We start from the raw sequence: 17,271 nt of genomic DNA on the forward strand, positions 1-17,271 counted from the left end.
AAAGTGAAAAAAAAATATTTTTGACAATTTTTAAAAAATTATAATCATAGTCTGTCCTGTTATATCTCTTTAAATCTCATAAATTTTAATATTACATATAGGTTCTAAAGGTTTTTTTGTTTTGCTTACCTTACATATTAATTTACAAAACATAAGAACCGAAGTGCTGGAAAGTGTCAATTGTGACGTCATAAAAATACGTCTAAAAACGAGGGATGGAAGAAGAAACCACTAAAAAAAGAGATGGATAATAAATGTATTTTTTGACGTCACACATGACACTTTCCATCGCTTCCTAAGAACCTTCAAAAAACAAAATATATACAGAATTGTTAAAAGTTATAATACATGAGCTATAATTCATAATAATATTGGGTCTCTAATAATTTCAATTGTGAAGTTTCATATTCATTTCAGTTCTTAACATTTACTAATAATAAACGAATTGTTTTTATTAGCTTTATAATATACTAGCGGCTGCCCACCTAGCATCTAGGGGCGTTGTATTCAAAAGGGCAGAATGAGGTTGAAAATAGCTTGAAAACATCTTAATACTTAAATCTTAAGTCTAAACCATTAAAGGATATATGTGAATCTTACCTAAAATAGAGAACCCAATCAGATCAGTAGTTATTGAGGTCATAAGCTTCAGACAAAATAGCCGTTAAACCTCAAATAATAGGATTTAATTTGAAAAAAAAAAAATAGATTTATACATGAAAATCTAGGTAAAATTAGTATCTACCACTATCTTTTTCTTAATATAAAAATAGGCATACAATATGACTAATTAATGAATCATTCTTTATTTGATAGTATTAGTAATCTTCACTGAGAACCATTAAAATTTATAAGGTTAGATTGCAGAATATTTTAGAGTTAGATAAATAATTATATATAATATTCTTTTTGAAGCAGCGACCAAAGGAATAAGACAATGGCCAATAAATTGATGTACATCACCAAAATTTAATCGAAATTCAAGAAAAGTCTTCAAAGTTGTTTAGCCATCGAATAAAAGAATATTATTAAAAGAACTTTGGAGACTAGTGCAATAACGAACCCATTGTCCTCTTACTTCCTGCCTTTGAGGACAGAATTGTTATCAAAGTTATTTTGTACTGAGATTTAATAAAGTAATGGTCCAAAAATGCTTTCTTTATATTATTGATTAATGAATGATATTTATTTAATATAAATTCCTTAATAGATAAATTTTTGTTGCACAATGTTGTGTACCCAGTGCTAATACTAGTTTTAACCAAAATATTAAACTATCAAAATTAATTTTATATTAATATATTTATATATTAGACAAATATAGGGATAAGACAGTGGATCTAAATTTCATTTTGGCTTTCTTAGACTTTTCTTTGACTTATAAATTTTCTTACTTTGGCTCGTGAATAAATTATGAGCTACCGCTCCATCATTTATTCCCTCAAGAAAAAAAAATTATTCATTCTTAAACAAAAAACTGGATAGGAATACCCCATTTTCCTCTTAGAATGGCTGGTGTAAACAAAAACTCTAATGTGATACTTCAATAATAAATCGTTATTCTGTGTATCTTGTTCTAGTACTAATCAAACCCCTATTTTGGTATTTTTAAGGAAAATGTTGAGTTTTACACAGCATTGTAAAACAGGATAATCTGATGTCAAATATTTTTCCTTTGAAATCTTACTTTGTCCTTTCTAAATTGTGGAAACTTTCTAAAGAAAGATTTTCTGAAGATTATTGAGTTGGGACACTAAAGGTAAATTTATTGCCCATTGTCATATTCTTGTATCCCTGACTTTTATTCAGCCTTACAATCTATAATACAAAGTAGCTTGATGTCTGTCCGTCCGTCCGTCCGACCGTCTGTCTCTTAAGATCTCGGTAACCGCTAAACCGATCGGATTCTACTCTTCAGGGTATATACCTATTGGTCCTGTGGTGGTTTTAAGATATTTTCTTGGGGGGTGTGACACCCCTACCCCCCCCCCTAAAAAAAAAATTTCCCCCCTTTTTTTATTTTGAATTTGATACTGGGGCAGATCCAATTTTTTTCCCCATAAATTTTGAAATTGATACTGGGGCAGCTGCAATTTTATCCCCCGAAAATTTTGAAATCGTTACTGAGGCAGCTCCATTTTTTAAAATTACCTCTTGGGGCAAAGCCCCTAGAGTCTAGGGGCGAAGCAGCTAGTTATGATATAATATATCAAAATGGATAGATAAGGATAGAAAACTCAAAGGAAATTATCAATAATGCAGGGAGGAAGGAAGGGGACAATGGATCTAAAATTCATATTTCTGACAGTCCTGGACTTTGGGTACCAGAACACGTGCAACTTTTATTATTTTTGCAAATTTTAAAGACTTTGGGTACCAGCGCAAAGAATGCCGCTAAAACAATTATTCCCAAAGCAGACGACTCTTACTAAATTACCCAATACAAATAATAACAGACAATTTGAAGAAAAAAATCAAAACAAGTTTATTTTGGTTTGTAAACAAAATAGTTTTCTTCTGAGAATGGATGGGATAAACCAGAAATTCTACTGTAATACTTCTGTAACTATCCATTCCAAACAACCCCGGCCCTTGTCAAATATGAAAACAAACCCCATTTATGGTATTATCTTGTAAGAAACTGCCAGTACTAAGGTTATATCTTATATGATAAGTTACAGACTATTTACAGGAAAATAAGACAGGATAACCCAATGTTAAACACTTTTCTTTCAGTGTTTAATAATTTCTTATTATACAAATCTAATAAAGATTGCTATATCTAAATTTTTGGAATTTTCCAGATATATATGGTTTTGAAGATATTGTTTTAGAATTCTAAAGTTGAATTAATTGCTCATTGTCCCCTCCCTTACTCCCTTACTCCCTGTCAATAATGCCATTTAGATTGTACTTGCAGTTGTTATACAAAGTAGAGTTATACTTTTCCATTTGTTGTTGTTAAGCAAAATTTTAATATGATTGCACAATCAAACAAAATGACACAAATCATCACAAATTAAAATTAATGCCAGTTCATCAAATAGGCTTTATTGTTATAACTTAATTAAACTTTAATTGATTATTGAGTTATTATCAAAAAGCATTAAAAATTATTATCTTTAGTGATACTCTAATTTTAAAAATATAAAATTCTTTGTTGATTTTGAAAATATCAAGGTTTTTTTTCAGATAATTACAAAATTTTATTGGAATTTAATTTGCCAAAATCAATATTAATACTGTGCTTTTCTTAGTTTTCCAAATTCTTTCTAGTTTAAAGATTTGATTTCATAAAGTTTATTTCTTAAGGCACTTATTTTTTCTTTTAAATTTCAGGTAATTAATGTACTTTTTCCTTATCTATATAAATCTAATGTACTAAAAGTTTGTCAGCATGTACCAACTTAGCCCAAATATAAATTTAAAGGAAGCCTGCTGGAAATACACCGCACTAATTGCTAAAAGACTGCCACAAGTAGACTCCAAAATTTTTTGTTTTAGAAGCAGAAGGCTTCAAATTTTGACATTTGGTCTACTTGTGGCAGTTTTTCAGCAGTTAGAGCTCTGTATTTTCTGCAGGCTTCCTTTAAAGTAGAATTTATGAAACTCAAGTTCTGGACATATTTACTTTTTAAATATCAAAATGGGCTAATTTCCATAAAATTTCTTAGGCTAGTCTAGTAGTTATGGTCTCCTAAGTCTTACATGTTCTTTTATATCTATGTAAGGCACAAGAAACTCTAACTAATTATACAGAATTTTGCCCATTGTATCTGCCCCCTTCCTACCTTAAATCTTTCTCATAAATTGAGAATTTTCAAATAATGTAAAACTAACTTGTAATATACAGCATCGTTTCATAGACAGCTTTCCGTGAATATCAAAATAAAAAATAAAATAAGGTTCAGGCTAACAAAACTGGTATTAATTTTATAATTTTTTTAAATTTCAATATTCATAGAAAATTGTCTGTAATTCGATGCTTTACATGATTATTCAGTAGGGCTGATTATTCTTTCATACAGGGATCTACATTAACATAAAAACACAAATCCAACTACTTAATTTACGAATAAAATTAATTTGTAGGATAATCTATGAGCAAAATAAAAATAGGTATGAATTAGATAAATAAAAATTGTGAATTATAAAAATATTTATATTAGAAATTATTTGTTTTAAGGATATTTGGAAAACTTTGTTCTATTTGCATTTAGTTTTTTGAAATATGAAATTTACTGTCCTTGGAATATTTTAGTTAAATTTAATCTTCTTTTTTACTGTTTAAATGACAGATTTTTTAATACAATTTTTTGATGGTTTTCTAGACAGAACAGATTTTGGTATTTTTATGTCATTTGATAGCTTTGGGTAATTCGATGTTTATATTTATAGTTGAGTGATAGCTTTTATGAAAATATAAAAAAAATATTGCCATAATTAAAATTGTGGTTGGATGATATTTTTTTAGTTTGACTGACAAATAAGTTTTTTTTTCTTCGCTCAGCTAGATGTTTCATTTAATTCTTGGATTAATAAAGAAATGTTTTTCTACATGATTACTTGATTATTCCCTGAATCATTGTAGTAGACAGGCTCATGCATCCTTCGGGAGTACCTAAATACAAAATTTGTAATATTTATTTCTCGTATTCATTCGAATCCGGTGGACAGGAACCGGTTCTCATCAATACGAAAAAACTATGTCTAGCATCGTATTATATCCAGCTTTCTACGAATATAAAAATGTACAATCATAAGATTAAAACTAGTTTTTTTAGCCGGTGCCTTCGGCACCTCGGGGCTAAAAAAACTAGTTTTAATCTCATAATTGTACTTTCTATATCCGCGGAAAGCCGTTTATAATACGATGCGAGAAATAACTATTATTGCATTGTATTATAGACATCTCTCCGCGGATATTAAAGTTAAAAATTATTTGAATTAAGACTTTTTTGTTAGCCACGAGGGGCCAAAGGCTAAGGCTAACAAAACTGGTATAAAGTTTATATATTCTATACATGAGTTTTCAGTATGGCTGACAACCGGTTGTAATATAGCGGATATTGATAGGTTTTGAAGCTATAATGAAAAAAAACTGTATTGCTGGTTTTCAAACCTTTAACATCAACGAGCCATATATATACTTACGTTAATGGATATAGATACACGGATATATTGATAGGAGAAATTTGTCGTCGATTTAGGTAGCCAATATGGACCTAATTTTTGGTCAGTTCGTTAATCTAGTAGGAGGGGAGGGGATGGGGCAAAGGGAATAGATGGGGAGTATCGTTATTTTAAAAAGCTCTGTGAATATAACTTTATATGAGCACATTAAAATCTGGTGCAACATCCTAATAAAAATATATCGTTTCATCTTCTATAATACAAAGTAGAACGATGTCTGTCTGTTTGTTTGTGTGTTTGTTTGTCTGTTTGTAGCGAAGGATCTCGCTAACCGCTGAACCGATTGGGTTCTCCGTTACAGGGTAGCTTCTCATAGTTCCCGGGAAGGCTTATAACTATTTTCTTGGGGGATGGGACACCCCCAACCCCCCCAAAAAATGAAAAATACCCCCCCCCCCAAAAAAAAAAATAAATTATTTTTAGAACTAAAATAAAATAGTGGGGTCGACTAACCCCCCCCCCCCAAAAAAAAAAATAATAATTCCCCCCCTCCCGAAATTTTTTTTTCTTTTAAATCTAAAATACGAAAATTGGTTTGATCAAACCTCTTAGGGCAAAGCCCCTAGAGGCTAGGGGCGACACCGCTAGTATAATATATAGTGCTCTATTTTCAAAATATACATCTTTTATAAGCGTTTTACAGGAATTGTTTTTTATCGTTAATTTCAATTAATATTGATATTTTCTATATTTGATTTCTTAGTTTGACTAAGACAACAAAATTAAAATGTTTTTTTAACTCTTACACAAAAGAAAGAAGGATATTTTTTTAGGAAAAAATAGGATTTAAGACTGACATAAAAACTTAACCCTTAACAGTCGGGCCCCTTGCCGCACCTTAATCAGTCTGTGCAAGTCCCCTGTGTTATGGTGAATTTCCGACCTTAAGTAAGTCAAGGTCAATTTCCGCTTCCTTCACCCTTTTATTTAACAACCTTTGTTTTTAGGTCCTTTTTTACTTAAAAATTTCAAACGGCTGTAATTTTTTTATTTTTAAAGCTAGAAGAAAATTTTTTTTTGCAGAAAATGTTTATTTTATTTAAATTTTATATTTGAAATATCAAAACATAATTTCAGCGGCTGCAGCTGTACTTGGCAGCTGCCAGCCGCCGCAGTCGGTGGTCGGCGGGAAAACGGCGGCGGATCTTTATGAAATTTTAATACATTATGTAGACATGTAAGAAAAGCTTAAGTTTAAAATTTGAAGTCTCTAAGTCAAAAATTGCGGCCACAGGAGCATTTTAAAGATTTCTGGAGACCTGGAGGATCAGGACCTGCAGGATCATACCTGGAACCTGAAATTGACTTAAACATCTGTATTTAATATGAGGATGTACTACTAGAGGATATTTTAGTATTTTGGTAAGTTAAAATGCTTTGTTTAAATCAAAAACAAATTTTTGTTCTTTACCTGGATGACCCTGCCAGGTTTGCTGGCATCCTGTGCCCGCCAGGATGGAGATATTCAAAAAATTCCAACTCTCAGTTATGTGTCATACCCATACTTAAAAAGTCAAGCAGTTTGGGCTCTTTATCTTTCACACACAGAAAATGAGATAGAAAAAACCGGATGGGGGGGCGTTCAACGCCCCCCCCCCCCCGACCGTTAAGGGTTAAATTAGGGAAGCAAAGTAGCTATGTTGCATATGTAATATTAGAAGCGCAGGTGCTATAAAACTGTAGGTCACCTGTCTGTAAGTCCGAAAATTGAATGTCTTGGTCGAACATGAATGAATCCTTGCCAATTTTGTACATCATCGTTTCTTTCCAGCAGACTGAAACAGAAAAACTATATATAATAAATATCAAGGACGTCCAAGCTTTTTATTTGAGGGGGGGGGGGGGTAAAAATTATAAATCCAAGGGAGCCTACGTTAACCCAAAAATTTGGGGGGTGGGGTAAGCACCCCATTACCCTGATAAATTTATTATGTATTGTACATCTCTAGTCAGTAACTTTAACCAATAAGAACAAACAAGGATGACAACATCCATAAGTAGCGAAGCACAAAAAATTGTGGATAGGAATACGTATAAGTAGATTTAAAGTGTATTTGTTAAAGTCAAGAATAGATTTATTGGAGAAAAAAACACGAAACCTTGTTTTATTTTGTATGATGAAGACGGTTAAAGTAAATTACATACTAGATGCACATATCAATGGGAAAAATAATTTAAAACTGTTAATGCAAAAAAGTTTTAGAATTTAAAAAAGATATGGGGAAATATGTCAAACATATAAAAATAGCCAAAAAACCTGCTAAAAGGCAGTTTGGCTGCCATTGTTTCTTTTCTTAAAACGCCAGAAATTTGATTTTAATATCTTTAAACTTTTTGAAAATTGGACCATAAACACCAAAGATATGGGGGAAAATCTGAAAAATATAAAAATAGCCAAAAACCTGCAAAAAGGCAGTCTGACCATCATTGTTGTTTTCTTCAAACGACAGGAAATTTAATTTTGATATCTTTAACTGAAAACTTTTTGAAAATTGGACCATAAACACCAAAGATATGGGGGAAAATCTGAAAAATATAAAAATAGCCAAAAACCTGCAAAAAGGCAGTCTGACCATCATTGTTGTATTCTTCAAACGACAGGAAATTTAATTTTGATATCTTTAACTGAAAACTTTTTGAAAATTGGACCATAAACACCAAAGATATGGGGGAAAATCTGAAAAATATAAAAATAGCCAAAAACCTGTAAAAAGGCAGTCTGACCATCATTGTTGTTTTCTTCAAACGACAGGAAATTTAATTTTGATATCTTTAACACAAAAATTTTGAAAATCGGGCCATAAATACCAAAGATATGGGGGAAAATGTGAAAAATATAAAAATAGCCAAAAACCTGCAAAAAGGCAGTCTGACCGTCATTGTTGTTTTCTTAAAATGACGGGAAATTTAATTTTGATATCTTTCACTGAAAAAATTTTGAAACTCGGACCATAAACACCAAAGATATGGGTAAAATTTGGAAAATATAAAAATAGCCTAAAACCTGCTAAAAAGCAGTCCGACCGCTATTGATGTTTAAGAGTTAATTGTGCTCCTTAATAATGGGAATGTTGTCAAAAAATTTCAGCTCTCTATCTTTTATATGAGCCGAGAAAATCACGTTTCCCCCAATTCATTAATTACGGACGGACGGACAGACGGACGGACAGACGGACGGACAGACGGACGGACAGACGGACAGACGGACGGACGGACATTGTGAATTATAGAGTAGCTTCGCTACTAATAAGTGGAGGAACAATTGTTTGAATGTATACATATTCTGATATGAAAGTTATTTATTCATATAATTCATTTAAAATTTCGTCTGATAGAAATTCCTTTTAAACTTATTGTGTTTGATAGCCCATCTACGGTAATACATCTATTGTATATTTATTTCTTAAAATCATCAAGTATCCCATTCGTTGGTTTTAAGATATTTATTCAATCTTGATTGGGTTGTACAAACTAAATACTTGTAATCTGGAGAACAGTAATTTATAATTGTCCATTGTCTGATAAATGATCCAAAAGAATATAAGAATTATTGTTATTACCACCCTTTAGACAAAATATATTGCTTTTATGATTTTTTGCATGTCTTATCTTGGAATATAAAGTAATAAGTTTTTTAGCCCATTAAGATCCTCCATTTTAGGGCTTTCTCAAAAAAATCCTGAAGACTAGAGGTGCAGTAACTATTATATAGTTAAAATGAAAAAATATTATTTTTAAGGCGAAAATTTAGATGCAAAGTAACTTTTTTTACTTAGTGTAGTGTCCCTATCCAGTTTTTGATACTATAAGATTTTGACACTTAAAAGTTCAGTTTTCTCTCAATTATTTAATATCTTGCGTCTAAATATGATAATTTGAAGGGTGTATATATGTATATGTATATATATACTAAAGAGTACATATAGCAACAATGATGATTACATAAAATAGTAGCAAAGTTTTTTTTACACATCAAAATTACAAAGTTGAGAGGCAAGGGTTTTGATATTTTTCTCCTCTTTGTTAATGTTGCTCAAAAGTCATGGAGGCAGGGGACATTGTGCTGTTTATTACACTAGTCCCCAACGTTATATGATAACTTTTTCTGGTTGGTTCATTATGTTGAGTGTCTAAACGTTTCAATCATCAATTTTAATCTACAGAAGAGGCAATTTTAGGTATTATCATTGGGGTAGTACATCAATTTATCGGCCATTGTCTTTTGCCTTTTAGATCTCTGCTTAAAAGCCATTTTCCTATATTTAATTTAATATGTTGCTTTTCTATGACGTCCAAGAAGAAAGACAAACTAATGATACAAATTATAGAGTAGCTTCGCTACTAAAATAAACTGTTGCACGTCTCTTTTCTGAATTTGCATTGACCTGCATTTCATATTTCAGACAATAATAAAAGTGTTCCCATATTTTAGCTAACAAGTAGAGTTAGCTTCAAGTTGTAACCAGCGCCCAGAGCTCCACAAGTCAACATTATGCGCAACCCTTTAGTTGTCGGGGAGGTGATTAGTTCGAATCTCCGAGTCATAACAAAAGACATTAAAAATGGTTCCTACTGCTGCTCTGTCAGTTGTTAGAGTTAGTTGTCTTGAGGGTGTTACGGAACCTAATACCCCGGGTAGTTTGTTCAGAAAAGAAGACATTTGGCTCCCCTTAGTTATCCTTGGTTTGGATCTTATGTTAATATAATGTGTCATGGCCAGCAGCCTAGGTTGCTTAAAGTTGTACTTTTAAAGGATTTCATACAGAAAACAGAAAAATACATTTGCTGTGAAGAAAAACTATTTTACTTTAATATTCATATTGTATTATTTTCGCTTAGTCAGACAGAAAGCGAAAAAATAATTAATTAGGCAATTTTTTCTCCTAATGAGAAAAAAAATCACATAAACTTATTTAAATAACGTATTCTTAGTTTTGGTAAGTTATCGTATGGATCTTATACTTGGAAAGAAATTTAAAGAACAATAATTTCATCTTTAAAATTTTTTTTGCTTAAACACCTAATATGCATTTAAGTGTTAACTCGGGGATCTTAAGGGATAACACAGTAGAGGATAGATTGATTTATATTCCCAATTTAGCTAAACTAAATAGCCCCTTCTATAGTTTAAGATTATTTGTGAAAATATAATGTTCGTTTGTACAACAGAAAAAGACTTAATAAGGGTACTCAAAATATTTATCATTTAAGGCAACTAATATGGACATGTTCGATGTTTGGGTACTAGTTAAATTTGTAGTTTGATGTTCCCTTGGTCCCTGGATATGCAAATGAGCTAAAGTGTTAAGTGGGTCTAGACGCCCCAAACTTGAAAACTTGTTATATAACAACCGTGGTGTGTATTAACTACCACAAAAAAACACAATGGAAAATAATTTTTTTCATGGTGAAAGTGAAACAAATGGGAAGAAACAATTTATGTTATCCTATAATATAAAGTAGTAGGTTTTTTTGTCTGAAGCTAAAGATCTCTGAAAGTGCTGGTCCGAATGGATAGTGGTTACTTTATAAATGTCTTTGAATGGTTTTATGCTATTTTCTTCTTAGAAGTGAATGCACATTAACACTTATGAATACAAATAAATTATTACAAGTTCAAAATGTTGGTATAAAGCAGAAAAATGATATTTTTTTACTCATTTTTTATTAATTTAAAGTTTTAAACAGAAAGGATCTGTCCAATACAGTAAGACAGATTGTAATCTATAATACAAAGTAGAACGATGTCTGTCTGTCCGTCTGTCCGTCTGTCCGTCTGTCTGTCCGTCTGAAGCTTAAGATCTCAGTAACCACTGGACCGATTGGGCTCTACTCTTCAGGGAATATACCTACTGGTCCTGTGATGGTTTTAAGCTATTTTCTTGGGGGGTGGGACACCCCCAACCCCCCCAAAAAATGAAAAATACCCCCCCAAAAAAAAAAATTTTTTTTTACTTTTTCTTTTTAAATCTAAAATACGAAAAATTAGGTTAATCAAACCTCTTGGGGCAAAGGCCCTAGAGGCTAGGGGCGAAGCCGCTAGTAGTTAATATAGCATCGTATTATAGACAGATTGCCGCAGATATTAAAATGAAAAATTACAAGATTACCAGTTAATTACCCCGAAGGGCCGAATGCCCGGTCTAACGAAACTGATATCAATTTTATGATTCTTAATTCAATATTTGTGAAAATTGTCTGTTATAAAATGCTATATATGATTTTCCAGTATGGCTAAAAACCGGTTTATATCCAGTGGATATTAATCGGTTTCGAAGCTATATTGGAATTATAACATTGAAATGTAGATATAAGTTGATGAATTTTACATGAAATCTGGCAAAAGAACAATTAATTCTGTAGAAAATCTTCTCTATAAGGCAATGGAGAATACATTGATGTAAATTCTAGCAACATTGCCCGTTCTGTAGATTAGTATTATTGGTGGGAAAGCTAGAAAGCTTAGCAAGAAAAATAAAAAAAATTCCTTAAGAATTATTATTTTCCTTAAATATATTTTGATTCATAGTACCCACACCTTAAGTTCAAAGGTCATTGGACGTAATAAAAAGGATATCTTCATTTCAACATAGAGGATGATAGGGGTAAGTAAATTGAATATCTAAAGTTAAAGGTACTCAATTACAGAACTTAATATTTTGCATGGACACAGGACCAGGATTCTGATTAACAATTTCCCCAGAAACCGCTCCTTTCTTTTCCCCTAGTTTTACCCACTTCCCTTTAGTTACAGAAAATAAGTTTTTACGCTAGAATTACACCACCAAATTTTCAACAATTTTAAATGGAATTATTTTGCTGAAAATCACGGCCCTTGATATTTTGTAAATTTTGTTGATAGTTTTTTTTCCATTGACATATCCTTTTATCCATGATTAAAGCTTCCCTCTTTTTGGCCCCAATAAAGTTATTTGATTTAAATTTTGGGGCCTCAAGACGAATGTACTTGTAAATCAAATTTAGGGTTGAACACTTTTATCTTTAGGAAAAAAAGATTCACTGATTGTATATTACAGAAGGGATAATTTTGTATATCATAATTGGGGGTGTATATCAATTTATAATCCATTGCCTTATCATATTTATTTTGAAAAGATTTAATTAAAGATTTAAGATACACTGAATATAAACCATTCAGACAACAAAAAAAAGATTGACTTTTAAAAGTATTTTATTTTCAACTTTTAGATAATAATTTTTTCCCACAAAAAAATGAAATATTACCTTCTAATAATTCTGTTTGTTATTAAAATATCGTTGGTTAATTCTCTAGCTTCATTTCTAATTTTCCTAAAATTAAAACAAATTATCAGAAAGAGAGGGGACATTGCACTGTAAACTACCCAAAGTTTTATAACTAAGTTATTTGTTGCCGCAAATACTTTGATAATTTGATAGTAGCTACACTGCACTAATAAAAAAAAGCTTTTAAAATAGATAAATATAACATTAATTGTAGTTTTGACCTTAGGAGGTCATTTAACAAAAATTAATAAAATTTGGATGACAGACACTTAGTAGAATAAGAATGTATGAATAAGTGTTAAAAGTACAAGGAAAAATAATCAAAACATGAACTGTACAAAATCTGAACCTGATTTAAAACCCAAATCAAGGTTAAACAACTCGATCACTATTAGTTTTTTTTTAGATTCACATATTTGGGATTTACAGATCGGGATTAATCTAAGAGTTGCTACACTTACAAATGATCAAATTTTCTTTTTACCAAACAGCATTGGTATTCAAGGATGGAAAGATCGAGATAAAACAATGGCCAATAAATTGATGTACATTCCCAAGTGATGATACACAATATTACCCTTGTTTGAAATGTTTGAACACTCAACTTAATTCACTCAAGACCCCAAAGTTATTAAAATTTTGTAGACTATTGCAATAAACAGCCCATGTCAATTCTCTCTCTTATTAATATAAATACTATGTTTGCCATGTATGATTCATGTTTACTACAGGTATTTGTTTATATTGTGGACGTACTAACAAGAATTGAATATAGAGTAGCAGAACATCATTTTTTAAGATTTGATTATAGAGATGCCCCGCTTATAATATCGAACCTTGGAATCATTAATCAAAAAATCAGATAAATACATAGAGAAAATAATTATTTTTCCTTACGAATAAATAGGATAGTTATATCATACAAGAAAAATATTTCCAAAAATCAGCATGTTTTAAATGACGTGCGGACTTTCGTGTAAGAATTAAAGAGTTGTTAAGCTTTCTAAATCGTACCTAACTAACTTATAAAAATCATCATGCATAGTTTGAGATCGATAAGACAATTCTAACATGTTTAAATTAACGAAAAGATCTAACAGTTACGGACAGACGGACCGACCCTAATAATAGAAAACATTGGCTTAAAAAAATGAATCATCACTTACCAAACAGCATTAATATTAAGTCTGTCATGCATGGAATGAACTGATAAAGGTTTACTACAGGTATTTGTTTATATTATGGACGTACCGACAAGAATTGATCATAGAGTAGCAACGCCAGACAATATAAAATCATAACTTACCAAACAGCATTAATATTATGCCTGCCATGCATGGAATGAACTGATAAAGGTTTACTACAGGTATTTGTTTATATTATGGACGTACCGACAAGAATTGATCATAGAGTAGCAACGCCAGACAATATAAAATCATAACTTACCAAACAGCATTAATATTATGCCTGCCATGCATGGAATGAACTGATAAAGGTTTACTACAGGTATTTGTTTATATTATGGACGTACCGACAAGAATTGATCATAGAGTAGCAACGCCAGACAATATAAAATCATAACTTACCAAACAGCATTAATATTATGCCTGCCATGCATGGAATGAACTGATAAAGGTTTACTACAGGTATTTGTTTATATTATGGACGTACCGACAAGAATTGATCATAGAGTAGCAACGCCAGACAATATAAAATCATAACTTACCAAACAGCATTAATATTATGCCTGCCATGCATGGAATGAACTGATAAAGGTTTACTACAGGTATTTGTTTATATTATGGACGTACCGACAAGAATTGATCATAGAGTAGCAACGCCAGACAATATAAAATTATAACTTACCAAACAGCATTAATATTATGCCTGCCATGCATGGAATGAACTGATAATGGTTTACTGTAGGTATGATCAAACAAGGTTAACACTAATAAAACTGAAAATATAAAATGTATGTAATTTTTTGGATTAAGGTAAAAAGTCTTGTAAAAAGTATATGCACCGAAGGATCTCGCTAACCACTGAACCGATATGGTTCTCCCTTACAGGATAGCTTCTCATAAGTCAATGGAAGGGTTATAACTATTTTTGGGGAAGGTACCACCAACATCCCAAGATAAATCGGCCCAAGAAAAAAAATTATCCCCTTTAAAATGAAATGTAGGAGGAGGGTGGGGGGAAGGTGATTAATTTCCCTTCCTCTCAAGGGTCCCAAAAGGTCACTAGGGGCGTAGCCGCTAGTTTTAAATAATAAAATTCAACATAAAAAGAAGAAAAAATGTTTGAAAAAAATGTAACCAATATCACTGGAATAATGTTTTTAATACATGAATCCAGGATGGCTTTCTTCTCCTATATTAAAACCGGTTCTAAGCCTTACTGAATAATCATACATCGTATTTCTACGAAAATAATAATTAAAATACTAATGTTAATCCCAGTTTTATTGACCCTGGTCTTCGGCCCAACATCACACTTAAACTTTAGTATAGATTTAAATATATTTTTATGTCTATACTTTTATATGTTTTCAGTAGAAAAGCGTTTCTTAAAATTGAGCAGACGTACAAACATACTCCAACTATAGAAAAACTTTGAAAAATGTTAAAATAATTAACTCTCACTGACCTAAAATAAGTGTATTATAATTATATTTGAAAGCTATCATTATTCTTCTAAAATATAATTTAGCTGGAGCTCTGCACTGCACAAGAGAAGACAGAAGACTCGCTCTCTCAAGTCCGCCATGGCTTGCAGCTGCGCCTGTGGGCCTAGCAGCTGCTCCTTCATCCAGCTTACCCCTCTCACGTCCATGTACTGACATTTTTAATTGCTTTTTAAATACCTCTCTCTGTAATAATGGATGCATTATTACTTGGATGTCACACCAGATTTTTATGATATCTAATAAATTGAAACTTGCAGTGGGCTAATATAACGATACCTCCATCCACCCCCTTTACCCAATCCCTCCCCTCCTATGGATAAATAAACTGGCTAATAAATGAGTTCCATGTTAACAAACTAAATTAACGACAATTATTCCCTTGTCAAAATATACACCTATATTCTGTATCCATTTCTGTAATTGAGTTCTTATGACGAAATCTTACAACAGAAATGTTTTAAGCGAAGCATCTCTATAATCAACCCTTTAAGTGTAAGTATGTCCATAAAAAGCAACCTGCATTTAAGTAATTTTTAAAAAATATTTTTCGTTGAGACTTTTAACTTTGTTAAATAAATGCGTTGTTACTCTATATTTGTTCATGTTCGTTTGTCAAAGTTCAGCTTCTATTGATGTTATCATTCTTTTTTTTTAATACAATCTTTATAGTTTATAAAAGTAATATTTTTTACTGTTTAAAAATGATAAACAAAGTTAATGCTCATGTATCTTTATGTGTACCTCAATTAAAAAATAATTGTTACATGATAAATAGTTCAAATATTTCTAACATGATTTATTTCAAATATAACACTGAAAAATTATTACAAGCGGTTACCTCCCTATTATCTTGGAGATATGTATTCAAAGGTGCAGAGCACGGCAGAAAAAAAGCTTAGAACCATCCTAAGACTTGAATCTACATGAAAGAAGCCTAAAATCTTCCCGGGACCTATGCGAGTTTCCTTAAACTGGAGAACTCGATCGGTTCAGTAGTTATTGAAATCTTAAGTAGCATAGAAACAAACTTTGGCTTTAAGGGGATGGCAAGATTTATTCGTTCTACTTTGTATTATAGTTTAGGAGTCTTATGGAGATGCCTCGCTTAGAATATTGTACCTTATTGTCTAGGAATCTTTGTTCCGAAAACCAGATGAAAACAAAAAAGGGTTGTGAAAAAAGGTAAAAACCAACATGTTTGAATTGAACACACAGACGAATCATCATCCAAAGATTAAAATCGATAGAACAATTCTAACATGCACAAATTAATAAAAAGAGGTAACCGTGACATACGGACGTAAAGACCCTAACAATAGAAAAGATTCGTTTTTTAAAGTTAAATTGTATATCAATGACAATCTTAAATTTTATTTCAATGACAACCTTAGCTTAAATAAAAAAAGACAAAAAAGGAAAAAAAGAATAAAAACATCCATAAAAGCAAAGCTCAACAAATCAGATGGTCCAACAAAAGAACAATGGTAATTATAAAGTATCTACTAACATCGAAAGGCCTAAATTTAAAAATTAAAATAGCCTAAAACCGTCCCTGGTTTTCCAAAAAGGAAGAACTAAATCAGTTCTGAAGTTATTGAAAACTTCAGGTTGGGGCAAAAAAAACCATACTACTTTACATACTTTTATCTTAAGACGAACCCATAGAAAGCAAAGCTTATAACAGCTCGCAGGTTCGTCCTAATTATTTTATATGGGTTTGACAAATATGTAAAAATCATCATAAAAATGGCATTTTTAAAATCAAATGTTAAAATTTTTATTGTTAGAATGTAGTTGACGTACGCTTTCAAGATTTTACCTAATCGGTATAGTAATGGTTAAATTTACTATGAAGACCATCCTTTAGGCTATGAGAAACTCAACTTAAATGTAGAAAAGCTTTACTTTGAAAAGTGAACAAAATAAAAAATATTATCACGTGTTCTGCAAATCTCACAAAAAAATGGCAAAAAACTATCTAAACTGTTAACTTCCTCTGCTTCTCTTTATAATCAATGTGTAAATGAACTTAAATTTGAATATGCCACAATATATCAAACATTTTTGCATATTGCAAATTTTAGGGTGTGCAAAAAATCATTATTATTTAACAAAACAATTTT

At 31.3% G+C, this 17,271-nt stretch overlaps 1 protein-coding gene across 1 annotated transcript; it reads right to left on the reverse strand.

Annotated features, from left to right (window-relative positions):
- Positions 1–2,147: 2,147 nt before the first annotated feature.
- LOC145333061 (uncharacterized) lies at positions 2,148–15,327 on the reverse strand. The gene is made up of 5 exons (XM_080178207.1): positions 15,109–15,327; positions 14,326–14,416; positions 12,439–12,504; positions 6,882–6,968; positions 2,148–4,621 (listed from the first exon to the last, which is right to left on the reverse strand). Exons 1-5 carry the CDS (start codon positions 15,302–15,304, stop codon positions 4,555–4,557), a joined length of 507 nt encoding a protein of 168 aa, XP_080034333.1. The 5' UTR covers positions 15,305–15,327; the 3' UTR covers positions 2,148–4,554.
- Positions 15,328–17,271: the final 1,944 nt, after the last annotated feature.

Source organism: Acartia tonsa, chromosome 12 (genome assembly GCF_053477335.1).
Source record: "Acartia tonsa isolate MP-2025a chromosome 12, ASM5347733v1, whole genome shotgun sequence".
Classification (NCBI taxonomy): domain Eukaryota; kingdom Metazoa; phylum Arthropoda; class Copepoda; order Calanoida; family Acartiidae; genus Acartia; species Acartia tonsa.